General features: G+C 44.6%; 1 protein-coding gene across 1 annotated transcript; it reads left to right on the top strand.

Annotated features, from left to right (window-relative positions):
• Window positions 1-2630: 2630 nt before the first annotated feature.
• Window positions 2631-18635, top strand: LOC106561029 (hyaluronidase-4-like). The gene is made up of 4 exons (XM_014124586.2): window positions 2631-2853; window positions 12664-13660; window positions 14155-14244; window positions 17953-18635. Exons 2-4 carry the CDS (start codon window positions 12671-12673, stop codon window positions 18409-18411), a joined length of 1539 nt encoding a protein of 512 aa, XP_013980061.1. The 5' UTR covers window positions 2631-2853; window positions 12664-12670; the 3' UTR covers window positions 18412-18635.
• Window positions 18636-18732: the final 97 nt, after the last annotated feature.

Below are 18732 nucleotides of genomic sequence, written 5' to 3'. Positions count from 1 at the left end.
TATTTTTTTTAACCTTTATGTAACTAGGCAAGTCAGTTAAGAACAAATTCTTATTGACAATGACAGCCTACCAAAAGGCCTCCTGTGAGGATGGGGGCTGGGACTAAAATTAAATAAATATATATAGCACAAAACACACATCACGACAAGAGAGACACACAACCCTACATAAAGAGAGACTTAAGACAACAACATAGCATGGAAGGAACACAGCACAACATGGTAGCACACAACATGGCAGCAGCACAACATGGTAGTAGCACAAAACATGGAAAAAACATTATTGGGCACAGACAACAAGGATGTGTACGCTTTGGGGACATTTAACAGAATGTGACTGGCAGAACGGGTGTTGTATGTGGAGGATGAGGGCTGCAGTAAATATCTCAGATAGGGGGACATTTCATGTTTTGGTGCAGATATGTGAACCTCTAATTATTGGACATTTTTGTCGGGGTTGATCCATTTTTCTTAAGGGAAATAAAATCCGAAATTTCGAAGTGGAAATTCCAAACTTTAGAAGACTTTTTAAATCTCAAATACACTACAAGTTTTAAATGTCCTGCATTACAGGAAGGTTCTTGTAACGTCTGCTTCCAACCCACACTCTCAAACACATAGATCCCCTGAACGCAGCTCACTCTCCAGATCCCAATCACCTGAATTCTGATCACCTGTTCACACACCTGTATGTCATTTACACACACAATTTAGTTCAGTTCTTTGCAACCCGTCATTGTGAGGTATTGTTTGTTTTGATACACATTCTAGTTGGAGCGCTGTTTATTTTTGTATAAGTCCTCCTGTGAATCATAGTTTTTGGCCATCCTCTCTAATGATGCCTCTTTGCCTATTCCCTGCCTGTACTTTTGCCTATCAGATTTCCTATCATCAACCTCTTTCTTGATCTCCCGGACTACATTACTAGCCTTTGCCCTGCCTGTACTGTTACCCTTTTAGAGTCCCTGTACCTTCTGCCTGCCCCTGGACCCAGCTTCCTGCCTCCTCCTGTGGTCTTTTATTAGTAAAGATGCTGTCTCATGTAGAAGTTTTGAGTAGCATAAAAAATGTAAACTGGTATTTTGAATTGGCTTTGATTTGAATTAGACTTGATAGTCAGTCGGTGGACAGGAAGATCATGTTCAGCTCATGTGGAGCACCAGCTCTGACATAAGGCAAGACAGGTGGCCCTGGTATTTATACTCCTCCGGACACTCAAAAACCACCCTCTTGAATATTTGGAATATCATTCAAACAGGTTTATACAGATTCAATATCTGTGTTTTTAACTCCCAGGTGGATAAGCTTGTCAAGTGTTTACTCATAAATCAATGTTTCAGAATTATGTGTTTAAAGTAGACATGCAGTAATGCAACAGATGTCGATCTTAATTTGAGCCAGTTTGCTACAGCAGGAAAATAATTCTGCAGCAACAGGAAATTGTAATTATTTTGTGGATTATAATCAATGGACATTTCTTAGCGGTGATTCAAGTCTGAAATTTCTAAGTGGAAATTCCAATCTTCAAAAGGCTTACATACACTACAAGTTTTAAATTGCCTGTATTGTAGGAAAATTATCCTGCAACAGAGTGATCAAATTAAGATCTTACATCTGTAACGGTATGGTTACATTTACACATGATTGTGTACAAGTGCTTTTGAATTTGGAACAAGTCTTCAAATTATAAGATTTTAGCTAGCTTGATAAGCTTGCTAACATTGCTAATAATAAAGTTAGCTAGCTTGCTTAACATGTATGATATGGTCAGACTAGCTACATTATCCATATGGATAAGGTTGTAATTGTCAAAAAAACGTAGTTGTTGTCATCTTTTCGTTGAAAAGGTAAAAGGTCAGTGGTGAAATGTCACAACTCGGAAACTCAGGTAACAACATTTTCTCAGAGTTTCCCACTTCTAATTCCAACTTGGAGGGCCATTCAAAAAAAACTTCCCACTGGGAACTAGAAGCTACTGATAACTCCGATAGCACGTGAACGCGGCAACACTCATTACTCCTACTCACGAAATGCATCCATTTAACTACAGCCATCAAATCTGATACTGCCTCCTATTGGCTTTCTGAATGCCTAGGCCTACAACCAGTTATCTGTCCTCATTGGATGTCAACATTATGTCATTGTCCCTCATTGGTTGCCTTAATTTACAAAGGATCACAACATACAAAGGTTTTCCTTATCTATTAACATGTAATAGCAGAACACTTACATTTTAATTATACTGTTTGTCTATCAACATGTAATAGCAGAACCCTTAAATTTTACTTCTACTGTACCTTTCACTGTAGAGGTTGTTCCACAACAAAGGTTTGCTAATTCTGCGACATGAAAGCACACTGGCTCACATGAGGGCCAGGAGACCCTCAAACAAACACACACACACCCACATACCCAGACACACACACAGACACACTCACACTCATTCCTATGTTAACCGGCTAATACTGATTGATGTGGATGATTGTAAGAAGTTCTAGAGAGGATCAGACTTACACATTCAGATCAGTCAATGGGATTTAAAGCTCTCTCTCCCTTCATCCTTCTCTCCTCCTCCACTCCACTCCTCCCTCCCTCCCAACTCTAATCGCTGTGTTGTGGTGTAAGATCAAGCTTGGTGGTGGTGGTTTCTACTCCGTCACAGGAAACTCTCTCTTTCACTCTCCTGCTCCCTCTCCCTCGCTCTCTTCCTTCACTGTATATAAGTGTGGTGGGTGGATTGTGTGTCAGACAGAGTAAAGGAATGCCAGAGTGTGGGACAGATGGAGAGGTGCACAATCCCTGTGCCTCGCCCTGAATTGGCTGATAGTGATGGTGGCCATACGGAATCTACAGGTGAGAGATCTTTCTGATTTGTCATATTCTGACATAGCCCTAACACACCAAAAAAACACGTAATAATAATAATAAAGGAAGAACAAATAGCAACTTTTTCAATGTTTTTGAACTCTAAGCTTTTACTAAACAGCTTTTCAACTTAGGTCAAAAGTTGTTGTAGTGGGACAACAGCAGCTTGACTTTTAGATAACGCAGGTGTTTTTTAAACCACTCTGCAGTGGCAGGAAGAGGTAGCCCTTAAGGATGCCATGGGAAAAGTTCTGTTTTTGGACCAGTCCAGGGGGTGCGTCTGACCTGGAAGGTTCACTCATACACTACTACAAACTACAAGTCTGTCACTGTGTCTTAGACAGCTCTCGTTCCTACAACATCTTTTAATGTCTGGCGTCTTTGTTCATGTTCATACTTAATGCAAAAAAAGAGACATTTCGAAGTTCAAACAGGGAGGTAAGAGGTGAGAGAGAGGTTGGCGAGACAAGCACTTTTAACAGTGGAAATCAATTGCCATTTCATTCAGGGTTGCAGATATTTTCATCTTCTCTTCACACATTAAACACAAAACAGTAACAATGCATCCTATGGGATTGAAAATAAGAGTATTAACAATGGTCTCTGAGGAGAGAGTTAGGTAACTAAATACCTGAGGGGATTTTGGCTCGTGGATATAGCGCTTCTCTGGGATAATAGTGACGAGGGATGAGTTATGCCCCCACACAAGCAGAGAGATGGGCCAGACACGCTGCAGGACTGACCGATTGTGTTGACAATGTTTCAGCTGCTTCCTGTAGGGAACAGTTCACCGCGGGGTAAAGGTACTGGCACAACCTGAGGTGTTGCGTTAATCTCTGTGTCTGTCTGTCTGTCTGCCACTCTCTCTCATCATGTGCTCTGTCTTACAAATACATTTAGCTATCTCTCTCTCTCTCTCTCTCTCTCTCTCTCTCTCGCTCTCTCTTTCTCCCTCAGTCTCTCTGTCCTCCGCACCCTCATTAACTTTTTCTCTATTTGTCTTTGCTCTTGCTATCAATTTCTGTCTGTCTGTTACAATTTCATTTTATGTTTCCTTTCTCTGTCCTTGGGAAAACAAAATTGCTGTGGTCGGCGCATCAAATCACCAAAAGTACTGTCTTCATGGTTTCTCTTAGGTCACCCAGCTATTTTAGCCATCCAGCAGGGAACGATCCACCTCAATCCAAAAGAAGACAGTATATTAGCTCAGCATTTCTCAATCCCCCCCCCCTCTCAGTACCCCTGGTTATGCCGGGTGCTGCTCCAACCTATTTCAAAACTCGCCGTTTTAAATGAAGTGAAATGGAATAAACATCTCTAGTCACGATATCTCCTACAAATCACTTTAGGTTTACATTTCAGTTTACAGTGAGAGTTCGTGATCCAATAGATGTTCCAACACTCGTGCTTCCGTATATAAACATGTAGTAAGATATACAGAGATGATTAAACAATGACTGGGAATCGTAGATGACATATCAAAGATATGAAATCAGCTTGTTCCAGCTTGTTTCCGTCAGCTTTTTTTGTATGCAGAAAATGAAGCTCTTTCGGTCTCACACAAAGACAAGAGTATGGTAGAAAGCCAGCTTAGTGCATAACTGGACAAATGGTCTCTTCATTTGGGGGAAATGGAGTCAATATTATTTGGTTCTAAGATTAGGCTAGGTAGATGTGCCATGGAAACCATATGTTTGATGTACTTGATGCCATTCCACCATTAGATTAAGAGTTGTACTGGGCAGACCTAGTTTTTATATACGGTAATGGTAGAGCATAACAAACCGGCTGCGATAAAAACGGTTTCTGCCAGTCAAAGGTTCAAACACTCATGCAGGGCTTGGTTAATGATGTAAACCACCCTGCGCTAGTAAGTGACTTGCAAAGTGTGTATATTTGCCTATTTGCATATACAGTGGGGTCTGAAAGACATGCTAACCTCCCCTGTTATTTTAATGGTGAGAGGTTAGCATGGCATGGGGGTATGGTCTTTGACCCTCTGTAACTTTCTCACTCATAATTATTCATGATTCATTCAGGATTATCCATAAACAGGGTACTATAGCATCCACATCAATGTAGAAGTGTTTAGAAACATATTCTATTCTTGTAATAAAAGTGACTCCAAAATGACACAATACGTTATTTACCATGAATTTCTATTGGGCACAAAATAATCTGAAACACAACCAAAACAAACTGTAAATGCATCCAACAAGTTACACGCATGATGTAATCATTACACACTAGGAATATGGGAGCATATACTACACTTCTGACTACTTTGTTTGTAAGAATCAATAATTTGGACCCATACCTTTTTGAGAGAAAAACTAATATTACTTGTTAAACAAAATCTCTTTCTCTGAGTATTTGTATAAATCTAAAATAATATAATTTCCCCCATTTGTTTGACAACACAATATAGCTCAGTATTTCAATTATTTATTTTAAACAGTCATTATTGCTCATCTTTATCAAGGGAGTCAATAATTTCAGACCCCCCTATATATGTAAATACTTGGACATTGTTGCCCATGTCACTTGTTTTTGCCCTGCTGCCCTTGACAACAAATGGGACCACAATGGAAACAAGTATTTTGACTTTACTGTGTTCAGATCCTCGACAGTAGTTGGTATATGTATCTTTTGCCGAGTGTAACATGTTTATGTAAAAAAAATATATAAAAAAAATGTAGTTGGCTAGAAGAGATACGTATTAGTTTTAGAAGTTGTTTATGTTGGTCAGAAGGGTTCTATGTAAACCACAGTCATCAACAAACTCTTATCTTAATTGCTACCAGATAGGGATGTGGGTTCTGGGCAGTGAAGTTAAATCATTCAATTTGAAAGTCCATCAAACTTATATGCTCTTTCCGATACACAAAATCTGTGGTTGCTTCCCCTTGGAAAATGGCTTTTTATGATGTTATATCATACAAAAACATCTACAAAAGGCATTGAATTGCACTTATTCAAATATGATTAATTCTCTCACCAAAATGTCTAAACTGGTTGCACTTAGTGTCAATGTTAGTGTTAGTCAATATTTATGATCATTAACACAGATAATGTACAGTACATTTAAACTAATATTTATTATACCCATTCATTTTATTGTCTAAAACAAACTGTACTGAAAACAGTTTGTACTAACTGTTCGTAATATACAGTAAATTTAACCCATGGGGCTTGCTGAAAAGGAATAGACTGATTTCACAGGATGTGGTTCATCTCTCCCCCTCTTGGTTATACACTAGACATCAGAGCCTCAGAAAAAAGGGTATTTTAGCCAGGCATTTTCCACTCAATAACATAAACACCAAGGGACTCCTCTGTTGTCCTTCATCCCCCCTATTCCCCGCCATGCGTCACACACGCACACACTCACACAGTTCAACCTTCTGATTCTGGAACTTATAATGTTGAGATACATTGTTAGTTCCATAAGTGTGGTGTCGGTCTGAAGGAGTCTGTATGTCTGGAAGCATGTTCACAGGAGGCTGCTGAGTGGAGGATGGCTCATAATAATGGCTGGAATGGAGCAAATGGAATGGCATCAAACGCATGGAAACCATATGTTTGATGTATTTGATGTCATTCCACAAATTCTGCTCCAGCCATTACCACAAACCCGTCCTCCCCAATTAAGGTGCCACCAACCTCCTGTGATGTACACCCCCCCCCCCCAAACACACACACCACCAATCCCTGAGCAGACTGAATCAGGAGTCTACATTGATCCCCATCCCCCTGCAAGATTTCAAACATCATTCAGAGAAAGTGGTTTCCCTCATCAGCTGAAACGGAAAGCCCTTTTTAAGTACCAGACATTATATACTGCTGAATTCCAACTTTAGCAAAGGCTGTCTTTGAAACTTGAAAGCAGCTCTTTCTCACAAAATGTTTATCGCAAAATACGTGAAGAAAGTGAAACTACATGAAAGTAATTGCAAAGAAAAACAAATGACAGTGTAAAAAAGACACCATACATTAATGTCGATGGGGGCAAGTTAAATGTCAATGTAAATTAGGTGTACCCATACAAGGATCCGACCATCACCCAATCAACCCCTAGCCCAGGGATCGTCAACTAGATTCAGCCTAGATTCAGCCACAAGAAGCCCAAACAGATATAATATGATTAAAACATAACAATTTCAAACCTTGCTTACATTTGTATGATCACGCGTCTCTCTCATGTGAGGAAGTCCATTGGAGTTATTCAGCAGACACTCTTATCCAGAGAACTTACAGGAGCAATTAGGGTTAAGTACCTTGCTCAAGGGTACAGACAGATTTTTCCCCTAGTAGGCCTGGGGATTCAAACCAGCAACCTTTCAGCAGTTACTGGCCCAGCGCTCTTAACTGCTAGGCTCCCATCCAGATTTCCCAAATTAAAATCACTTGGAGCTGATTTCCTTGTGTTTTTACAGTTTTTTTATGTCCAACAATTAAAATTCAACAAAGAACTTTGGGGGCCAAATAAAACCACCTGCGGGCCGAAGGCCGCCAGTTGGGGAATCCTGCGCTAGCTCCCACAGAGAGGGGTGGAGGGAAGGACGTTTCTGTGGTTAAACACAAAGCACCTGTATGTGTCACTGTGACTTGTTGAAGTTTCATTATACCTTGAGCTCTGTAACAGTGGAAGTTAGACACCCAACCCAGCTAGCTGTAAAACTATATGAGGTAAAGGGGGAGATGACAGAAACACTGAACGTATGGTCTCAGAGTATAACAGACATTTAGGATGAGACTTCAGAAGAGGACTTTTTTTAAACAGTATCTTCAAATCACAATGTTATCCTTATGATTATCAAATAAGGAAAGTTGAGATCTTAGTTGTTAGAAGTGGAAGAATTAACAACCACATATATATCTATCACAGGAATAATTGATAAGATGTACTGTACATTATCAAGACAATGTGAATCCGCCTTTATCCCTCTTCAAAGGATGTGGAGAAACGATTTAGGTACGGAATTTGATGAGGTATGGCTTAAGATCTGTAATAAGATACGATACCCATTTACTTGTTTGAATATTAAGGAATCTAACTAGAAATTCATTTTCAAGTTTTACTTTTGTAAGTATGTTTCCAGACACCTCACCAAATTGCCTGAAATGTAAGACCAAAAAAGGAACTATTTTGCACGGATTTTGGCAATGCAATATGCTAATTATTTTCTGGTGGTTTATTCATACATATGCAGATAATTTTTTATATAAAATTGGTATAATCTGCAAGTCTTTTCCTCCTTAATCAAATGCCAAATATTAAGCTTGACTCAGACAAGACAAGGTTGCTGATAACTATTTCATACTTTGCAAAGAAATGTATTCTTATGTGTTGGAACAACACAAACCCACCCAATTTGCAATTGTGGTTAAAACAAGTTGCAGATTTTTTAGCATTAGAAAAATATACAATGAATTTACAAAATCGTGGTCCCACATTCCTGAAAGTATGGTCTCCTCTACTGTCCTTTATTTGTGTCACGCCCTGGTCATAGAGAGGGTTTTATTCTCTATTTTGGTTAGGCCAGGGTGTGACTAGGGTGGGCATTCTATGTCCATTTTTCTTTGTTTTGGGCCTGGTATGGCTCTCAATCAGGGACAGCTGTACATCGTTGTCGCTGATTGGGAGCCATACTTAGGCAGCCTGTTTTCCTTTGGGGTTTTGTGGGTAGTTGTTTCTGTTGTGTGGTTTGCACCTGACAGAACTGTTGGCGGTCGTTTGTGTCTTAAGTTCAAGTGTTTCGTATTATTAAACCAAGACCATAGTAAGAGGGTTGGGGGGGCATTCAGCAGGTGACATTAGTACTAACTGTGGCTTGGGCGTTGACTTATCCATCTATAAGCGGGAGGATAGAAATTGTACACCGTAACACATTGTTTTACTTGACTTATGAAGCATGATATGAAGTTATCATGTAATGTTACAATTAATTCCATGAACTCTCTATTTTGCCTTTTTAACATACTGTATGTGTTACTGGTACTTTATTGTGTGCTTGAGACTGACTCAAATAGGTAAATCAGCAGGTACAATGTTGGGAGCAGTTGTTGTTAAACACCAGTAGAAAACTCCAAAAAGTTATCTGATGACAATGAGCGATGAAGCTTTAGGAAGAGGCGTTTGGCAGCTGGGCAGGCATGATTATGGCTGTGGGCATCCCTCTGTCCAGGGAACAGATAGATGTGGTGAGGACATGAGCAGTCTGCCCAGCCCATGGTTTAGTCAGATCCCTGGGTGTCAACTGACATCCTGCCGATGACCTCGGACCTGTAGGCGTCTTGGCAACATGCAAGCCAACATTCTGATTTATTTATGGTGACTACACTAGGAATTCTGTATTTCCAGTTTGTGTATTAAACATGTATATTGCGAATATATGAAATAGAAACAGAAACTCTCACTTAAATCACTCATATTGCTTACTGACTTAACAAATCAAATTGTATTAATACCGCCGAATTCTACAGGTGTAGACCTTACAGTGAAATGCTTACTTACGAGCCCCTAACCAACAATGCAGTTTAAAAAAATACAGATAAGAATAAAAAATAAAAGTAACATGTAATTAAAGAGCAGCAGTAAAATAACAATAGTGAGACTATATACAGGGGGGTACAGGTACAGAGTCAATGTGCGGGGGCACCGGTTAGTTGAGGTAATATGTACATGTAGGCAGAGTTATTAAAGTGACTATGCATAGATGATAACAACAGAGAGTGGCAGTGGTGTAAAAGAGGGGGAGGGAAGGGTGGGGGGCAATGCAAATCGTCTTGGTAGCCATTTGATTACATGTTCAGGAGTCTTATGGCTTGGGTGTAGAAGCTGTTTAGAAGCCTCTTGGACCTAGACTTGGCGCTCCGGTACCGCTTACCATGCGGTAGCAGAGAGAACAGTCTATGACTAGGGTGGCTGGAGTCTTTGACAATTTTTAGGGCCTTCCTCTGACACACCCTGGTATAGAGGTCCTGGATGGCAGGAAGCTTGGCCCCAGTGATGTACTGGGCAGTTCCCACTACCCTCTGTAGTGCCTTGCGGTCGAAGGCCGAGCAGTTGCCATACCAAGCAGTGTTGCAACCAGTCAGGATGCTCTCGATTGTGCAGCTGTATAAGCTTTTGAGGATCTGAGGACTCATGCCAAATCTTTTCAGTATCCTGAGGGGGAATAGGTTTTGTCGTGCCCTCTTCTCGACTGTCTTGGCATGCTTGGACAATGTTAGTTTGTTGGTGACGTGGACACCAAGGAACTTGAAGTTCTCAACCTACTCAACTGCAGCCCCATCAATGAGATTTGGGGCATGCTCGGTCCTCTTTTTCTTGTAGTCCACAATCATCTCCTTTGTCTTGATCACATTAAGAGAAAGGTTGTTGTCCTGGAACCACACGGCCAGGCCTCTGACCTCCTCCCTATATGCTGTCTCGTTGTTGTCGGTGATCAGGCCTACCACTGTTGTGTCATCGGCAAACTTAATGATGGTGTTGGAGTCGTGCCTGGCCGTGCAGTCATGAGTGAACAGGGGGTACAGGAGGGGACTGAGCACGCACCCCTGACGGGCCCATGTGATGAGGATCAGCATGGCAGATGTGTTGTTACCTACCCTTACCACCTTGGGGCGGCCCGTCAGGAAGTCCAGGATCCAGTTGCAGAGGGAGGTGTTTAGTCCCAGTGTCCTTGGCTTATTGATGATCTTTGAGGGCACTATGGTGTTGAACGCTGAGCTGTAGTCAATGAATAGCATTCTCACATAGGTGTTCCTTTTGTTCAGGTGGGAAAGGGCAGTGCAGAATGCAGTAGAGATTGCATCAGCTGTGGATCTGTTGGGGTGGTATGCAAATTGGAGTGTTTCTAGGGTTTCTGGGATAATGGAGTTGATGTGAGCCATGACCAGCCTTTCAAAGCACTTCATGGCTACAGAAGTGAGTGCTACGGGTCGTTAGTCATTTAGGCAGGTTACCGTAGTGTTCTTGGGCACAGGCACTGTGGGGGTCTGCTTGAAACATGTTGGCATTACAGACTCAGACAGGGAGAGGTTGAAAATGTCAGTTAAGACACATGCCAGTTTGTCAGCACATGCACGCAGTACACGTCCCGGTAATCCGTCTGGCCCTGCGGCATTATGAATGTTGACCTGTTTAAAGGTGTTACTCACATCGGCTGGTAGGCTCGTGTCACTGGACAGCTCTCGGCTGTGCCTCCCTTTGTAGCCTGGTTTGCAAGCCCTGCCACATCTGACGAGCGTCAGAGCCGGTGTAGTACGATTCGATCTTAGTCCTGTATTGCCGCTTTGCCTGTTTGATGGTTCGTCGGATTTCTTATAAGCTTCCGGGTTAGAGTCCCGCTCCTTGAAAGCGGCAGCTCTAGCCTTTAGCTCAATGCAGATGTTGACTGAATCCATGGCTTCTGGTTGGTGTATGTTTGTACGGTCATTGTGGGGACGATGTCTTTGACGCACTTATTGATGAAGCCAATGACTGATATGGTATACTCAATGTGGTATCCCGGGAACATATTCCAATCTGTGCTAGCAAACAGTCCTGTAGTTTAGCATCTGCTTCATCTGACCACTTTTTTATCGACCAAGTCACTGGTGCTTCCTGCTTTAATTTTTGCTTGTAAGCAGGAATCAGGAGGATAGAATTATGGTCAGATTTGCTAAATGGAGGACGAGGGAGAGCTTTGTACGCGTCTCTGTGTGTGGAGTAAAGGTGGTGCAGAGTTCTTTTCCCTGTGGTGACACAATTTAACATGCTGATAGACATTTGGTAAAATGGATTTAAGTTTCCCTGCGTTAGAGTTTTCTTCTTTGCTTATGGGGGAATACAGCTCATTCAATGCTGTCTTAGTGCCAGCCTCTGTCTGTGGTGGTACGTAAAGCAGCTATGAAAAATACAGATGAAAACTCTCTAGGTAGATAGTGTGTCTTACCAGTTTCCTCTGTTCTATCCTGTCGGTACAGCGTATAACCAGCCAGCTGTATGTTGATAGTGTTGTCGTTCAGCCATGACTCCGTGAAGCATAAGATATTACAATTTTGAATGTCCCGTTGGTAGTTTAATCTCCCGCGTATGTCATCGATTTTATTCTCCAAAGATTGCACGTTTGCTAGCAGAATGGAAGGAAGTGGGGTTTATTCAATTGCCTACGAGTTCTCAGAAGGCAGCCCACCCTCTGGCCCCATTTTCTCTGCCTCCTCTTTGCGCAAATGATGGGGATCTGGGCCTGTTCCCGAGAAAGCAGTATATCAATCGCATCGGGCTCGTCTGACTCGTTAAAGGAAAAAAAGGATTCTGCCAGTCCGTGGTGAGTAATCGCAGTCCTGATGTCCAGAAGTTATTTTCGGTCATAAGAGACGGTAGCGGCAACATTATATACAAAATAAGAACAAAAAACACATAAAACGTCAGCCTTCTTCTCCAGGCGCCATTTTAATTGAACAGCTAACTTTAAGCACAGGTGCAAACTCTTCGCGTCTGTGGAAACATCCTGCACTGTCATAAAGGCTATATTGTAATCTGATTAACATTGTTGTACAATATCGAATATTCTTTAAGCCGATTAACATTATTGTGAAACACTATGATCAAACGACTCCTAATCTATGATCTGTGATGTCCTCGCTCTTCCTTTCTCACTCACTGCCTCTCTCTCTTTCTCTCTTCCTCACCCTCCCTCTCTTCGTCAGCCCTCTATATCATTCACTCCCTCTCTTCCTCCCTCTTTTCTTCTTCTGTCTGAATCATTCACTATCTTACTCTCTCTCTTCTTCCTTTTTCTCTCCAAGATGATTGATGGCCCCTCCAGTTGAACCAAGCCCTTGGATGATCATGTTGCCCATCAGCGGTGGCCACCATCACCACGTCGTGCCTGTGGCTTGTGCCCTCACCTGCTCCTGGCTCCTGCTACTTTTTCATGCCGTCTTCGGCCAGAAGCCCGCCAAGCTGCCCCTGGTGGGCCGCAAGCCCTTCATTGCTGCCTGGAATGCACCGCTGGACCTGTGCACTGTCAAGTACAATGTCCAGGTCAACTTGGAGCACCTCTTCCACCTCAGCGGCAGCCCGCGGGCCATCCGCACTGGGCAGAATGTCACCATTTTCTATGCCAATCGGCTGGGCCTCTACCCTTTTTACACGGACCTTGGCGTCCCCATCAATGGAGGCCTCCCCCAGAACTGCAGCCTGGAGGCCCACCTCCTCAAGACGTACAAGGACATCAACCATTTTATCCCCTCTGAGGACTTCGCTGGACTGGCAGTCATCGACTGGGAGTATTGGCGGCCTCAGTGGAACCGCAACTGGCACAAGAAGGACATCTACCGATGCAAGTCCCGGGAGATGATCGCACAGGCCGATGTCAACGTGACTCCATCACAAATTGAGGTGCTGGCGCGAAAACGCTTTGAAAGGAGTGCCCAGGCATTCATGCAGAGGACAGTCCAGCTAGGGACACGCCTTCGCCCCAATGGACTCTGGGGCTTCTACCTCTACCCGGACTGCCACAACTACAACCTGCATGAGCACAACTACACAGGCTCCTGCCCCCTGCTAGAGAGCCTGCGTAACGACGAGTTGCTCTGGTTGTGGAATAGCAGCACAGCATTGTTCCCCTCAGTGGCTATCAGGAAAAGTCAAACAGACAGTGTCAGCAACCTCCATTTCTCCCAGTTCAGGGTGCTGGAGTCTCTGAGGATAGCTGGGCTTACCTCGCACGACTTTGAGCTGCCCACATTTGTGTACACACGCCTAGGGTACAGGGATGAGGCTATGGCCTTCCTCACCACGGTAAGACTGCTACACTTAGTAACCCAAAGGTCTAAAATCAAGTGACCAGTTGGTTATCAATCTGGTCCTGGAGAGCTACAGGATGTGTAGGTTTTTTATCCAGACCATAATTAACACACCTGATTCATCAAGGCCACCAGGTGTGTTGCTGTTGGGCTAGAACAAAACATTGCACTTCATGATACATGATCCAAATAGGGTTGTAATTCACTGATCTATATTCCACACTATAAAACCTGGGTAATCCTTTATATACAGGATCAGTTATGACATAATTTATTTCTTAATGATTTCTTAAAATTATCTTGCCATTCTCTGTCTCTCTCAGCAGTCAACACTACTTAGTGAACTGTCTAGTCAGTTGAGTGCAGGGAATCCTCCCTCTCTTAAGGAGACATTAGCACCATCTTGTGGCTGTATAAAGAAGTTCAAAATGTGGTGTAATGTAGAATATGGTGTAATATCCTGTGTGCGTGTCTTTGTGTGTATTGCAGACAGACTTGATCCACACCATTGGTGAGAGTGCTGCTTTGGGGGCTGCTGGTTTTGTGATCTGGGGAGACCTCAACCTCACTTCATCCAAAGTGAGTCTCATTATATATCTTTACTGTATATGATCTATTACATAATAAGACACCAGCTGGAATGTTGTTTTAACCAATCAGCATCCCGGATTAGACCCATCCTTTGTATAATGTATAATTAGTGTTACAGTTTGACTATCAAAGTGTTACACAAGCTAGAATAGGGTAGAGCTAAAGACACTGGCGATAAGGCAATTAACAGCTCTGACAAAGGAAAATCCTTAATTAAACTATGAAAATAAAGTGCTCCCTAGGGGCAGCATCTGCTGTACATCAATTTCATTTTGTTTTGACTTATTTTTGCTGTCAACACTTCCAAGGCCTGTGTACATCTGCCATTCAAAATGAGGCTGTCACGTCCTGACCAGTATAAGTGTTAGTTGTTATTGTAGTTTGGTCAGGACGTGGCAGAGGGTATTTCTTTTATGTGGTTCGGGGTGGTGGTTTATTTAGTAGGGCGTTTGATTTATTATTTCCGGGTTTTGGTTTATGTTCTATGTTTTGTACTTCTATGTTCTTTCTGGGTTGGTGTATTTCTATGTGTAGGTTAATGGGGGTTGGACTCTCAATTGGAGGCAGGTGCTTTCTCGTTGCCTCTGATTGAGAGTCCTATATATGGGTAATTGTTTGGTTTAGTGTTTGTGGGAGATTGTTTCTTGTTTTGCGTGTGTGAGCGAGCCTGACAAGACTGTTTTGTTGTTTGTGAGTTCTTCTTTTGTTATTTTGGTGTTCACGTTGTTTGAAAATAAATACAAGATGAGCATCCACATTCCTGCTGCGTTTTGGTCCTCCATTCCCGACGACAACCGTTACAGAATCTCCCACCACAAATGGACCAAGCAGCGGAGTAAGGAGCAAGGGGAATTCGATATGGACTGGTGGGAGAAATGGACCTGGGAGGAAATTCTGGACGGGGCTGGACCTTGGCACCAGGCTGGGGAATACCGTCGCCCACGGGAGGAAATCGAGGCAGCCAAGGCGGAAAGGCGGCGGTACGAGGCCTTGTACGCGCTGAGGGAGAAGCACGAGAGGCACCCCCAATAAAAAAAAATTGGGGGGGGCACACGGGTAGTTTGGCTGGGCCAAGGATGAGCCATAAGCCAGCTACCCGTGTTTATATGGAGGACCGTATGGAGTGGAGGGCGCCGTGTTTTGCTGAAGTGCGCACAATCTCGCCCATACGCACGCAGTCCAGTGCGACTTATTCCAGCCCCTCGCAGATGCCGTGCTAGAGTGGGCATCCAGCCTGGTAGGAGGATGCCTGCGCAGCGCGTCTGGTCACCGGTGCGCCTCCTAGGACCAGGCTACCCTACGCCCGCTCTATGCACGGCAACCATCAGGCCCCTGCACATCCCAGTTCGCCCTGCACTAGCACCCCGCTCGTACAGGGCTACTAGTTCCATCCATCCAGCCAGGACGGGTTGTGCACGAGGTGAGATCAAGACCGCCTGTGTGCCTCCATGGCCCGGTGTTTCCAGTTCCTGTCTCTCGTGCGGACCCGGAAGTGCGAAACCCCAGTCTGGCACGTCCAGTACCAGCACCACGCACCAGGCTTCCAGTGCGTCAGCCCAGTCCGACTCGTCCTGTTCCCGCTCCCCGCACTAGCCCGGAGGTGCGTGTTCCAAGGCTGATACCTCCAGTACCAGCACCACGCATCAGGCTTCCAGTGCGTCAACCCAGTCCAACTCGGCCTGTTCCCGCTCCCCGCACTAGCCCTGAGGTGCGTGTCCCCAGACTGGCACATCCAGTACCAGTACCACGCATCAGGCTTCCAGTGCTTCAGCCCAGCCTCGAGAGTTTGGCAACAGTGTGCAGTCCAGAGTATCCGGCAACGGTGTGCAGTCCAGAGTATCCGGCAACGGTGTGCAGTCCAGAGTATCCGGCAACGGTGTGCAGTCCAGAGTATCCGGCAACGGTGTCTAGTCCGGAACCGAGGGAGACTGCCTGCGACCCGGAACCGAGGGAGTCTGCCTGCGACCCGGAACCGAGGGAGTCTGCCTGCGACCCGGAACCGAGAGGGTCTGCCTGCGACCCGGAACCGAGGGGATCTGCCTGCGACCCGGGACCGAGGGGATCTGCCTGCGACCCGGGACCGAGGGAATCTACCTGCGACCCGGGACCGAGGGAATCTACCTGCGACCCGGGACCGAGGGAATCTGCCTGTGACCCGGAACCGAAGGGGTCTGCCTGCGACCCGGAACCGGGTGAGTTTGCCTGTGACCCGGAACCGGGTGAGTCTGCCTGTGACCCGGAACCGGGTGAGTCTGCCTATGACCCGGAACCGGGTGAGTCTGCCTATGACCCGCAACCGGGTGAGTCTGCCTATGACCCGGAACCGGGTGAGTCCATCAGCGACCCAGAACCGGGTGAGTCTGCCTATGACCCGGAACCGGGTGAGTCTGCCTATGACCCATAACCGGGTGAGTCCATCAGCGACCCAGAACTGGGTGAGTCTGCCTATGACCCGGAACCGGTGAGTCCATCAGCGACCCAGAACCGGGTGAGTCTGCCTATGACCCGGAACCAAAGGAGTCTATCAGCAACCCGGAACTAAGTAAGTCAGTTGACGATCCGGAACTAAAAATGATTAACTATGCATTTAATGAGTCTGCCTACAGTGTGGAAAGGGAGAGGTCTGCCTACGATCCGGAACAAGGGGAGTCTGCCTACGGCCCGAAACTAATCAAGTCTGTCTGCATTCTGGAGGACAGTAGGCCGGAGCCAGAACCACCTCCTGTATAGGTGGGTTGGGGAGGGGGGGTGTGGCACAAGTGCCATCGGTGACGGCAGCAAGCCTCCCTTCCCTCCCTTTAGTTTAGGGGGATTTTTTTGTTGTTATTTATTTTTATTTTTTTATTATGAGGTGCATCCGGGGTCTGCACCTTTGGGGGGGGGGGTACTGTCACATCCTGACCAGTATAAGGGTTAGTTGTTATTGTAGTTTGGTCAGGACGTGGCAGAGGGTATTTGTTTTATGTGGTTCGGGGTGGTGGTTTATTTAGTAGGGCGTTTGATTTATTATTTCCGGGTTTTGGTTTATGTTTTGTACTTCTATGTTCTTTCTGGGTTGGTGTATTTCTATGTGTAGGTTAATGGGGGGTTGGACTCTCAATTGGAGGCAGGTGCTTTCTCGTTTCCTCTGATTGAGAGTCCTATATATGGGTAATTGTTTGGTTTAGTGTTTGTGGGAGATTGTTTCTTGTTTTGCGTGTGTGAGCGAGCCTGACAAGACTGTTTTGTTGTTTGAGTTCTTCTTTTGTTATTTTGGTGTTCACTTTGTTTGAAAATAAATACAAGATGAGCATCCACATTCCTGCTGCGTTTTAGTCCTCCATTCCCGACGACAACCGTTACAGAGGCTTTGAGAAGAAAGGTCATGCATTCCTAAGTGTATTACAAACATTCTTCTCTTGAAATTTGAGTTGATGTAGAAAGTATTAAAAAAATCTGGACAAAACTACATACTAATGCTATAAATATAAAGAGGGAGAAAATAGTTAGTTGGCAATAGTTGACAAATCACAGAGAATAGTTATGACAGTAGGGTAGTGCTCGCTAAAGTATATATGTCAATGGATTATCATGAATTGCACAATGCCCTCAATCATTTGACTTTCTCTTAGTTAAACAAAAATACTTACTTTCTTTCTTTCTTGCTCCCATTCCTTCTCTTTCTCTCCCCCCTCTTTCTCTCTCACCCGTCTTCAGCACAACTGCACAAAGGTGAAGTCCTTCCTCAACCACCGCCTGGGTCAGTACATCACCAATGTGACACGGGCCGCAGAGGTCTGCAGTGACTTCCTGTGCCAGAGCAACGGCCGCTGTGTCCGCAGGGACCTCCACGCCCCATACTACCTCCATCTGAGCGGAGACAGCTACCACATTCAGCCCTCGGGGGACGGGGACTTTGAGGTCATAGGCAGGCACTCGCTGCATGAGCTCCAACTACTGGCCAAGAGGTTCCACTGTCACTGCTACGAGGGACACGCCGGGGAGAAGTGTGATAGCCTGAACAAGGTGGTGGCGGAAGAGGAGGGGGGAGAGGTGGAGGAGGGGGGAGAGGCGGAGGAGGGGGAGGAGGAGCAGAGGGAAAGTGCCGCTCCACAAACTGGGAACAGCTTTAGCTCGGTGGTGTTGCTCCTTCTATTGAATTTCTCCTTTGTGTGACTGTGGTATGATAATAGCACTTTAGGTGTCTTGTGTTGTTTGGGGTAGGGGAGACAGAGCTTGAAGTCACTTCCATGGGAACTGCTATTACGTAATGCTGTGCCGTCTTCCTACAGGGGTCCTGTATTATAGTGGGTAACGCTTTACATGAAGGGTACCTACATAATGACTACATAACACATTCATAACGCATACATACTTCATTTGTAAAGTCTGATTATATTAACAATGAGACCAATATAAACTCTGAGCGATTCTTTTGTCATTTTGCCTTTAGGCATGCGTTGCTCACTTTGCCAGCAACAGCATTTATTTGCTGAA

This window comes from Salmo salar, chromosome ssa10, assembly GCF_905237065.1.
Source record: "Salmo salar chromosome ssa10, Ssal_v3.1, whole genome shotgun sequence".
Taxonomy (NCBI): Eukaryota; Metazoa; Chordata; class Actinopteri; order Salmoniformes; family Salmonidae; genus Salmo; species Salmo salar.
This window is presented reverse-complemented; position numbering and strand designations above follow the sequence as displayed.

Coding starts and splice junctions, on each gene's coding strand:
- LOC106561029 (XM_014124586.2), top strand. CDS start 12,671: ATGGCCCCTCCAGTTGAACCAAGCCCTTGGATGATCATGTTGCCCATC. Junction 13,661..14,154: donor CTATGGCCTTCCTCACCACG/GTAAGACTGCTA, acceptor TGTGTATTGCAG/ACAGACTTGATCCACACCAT. Junction 14,245..17,952: donor TCAACCTCACTTCATCCAAA/GTGAGTCTCATT, acceptor ACCCGTCTTCAG/CACAACTGCACAAAGGTGAA.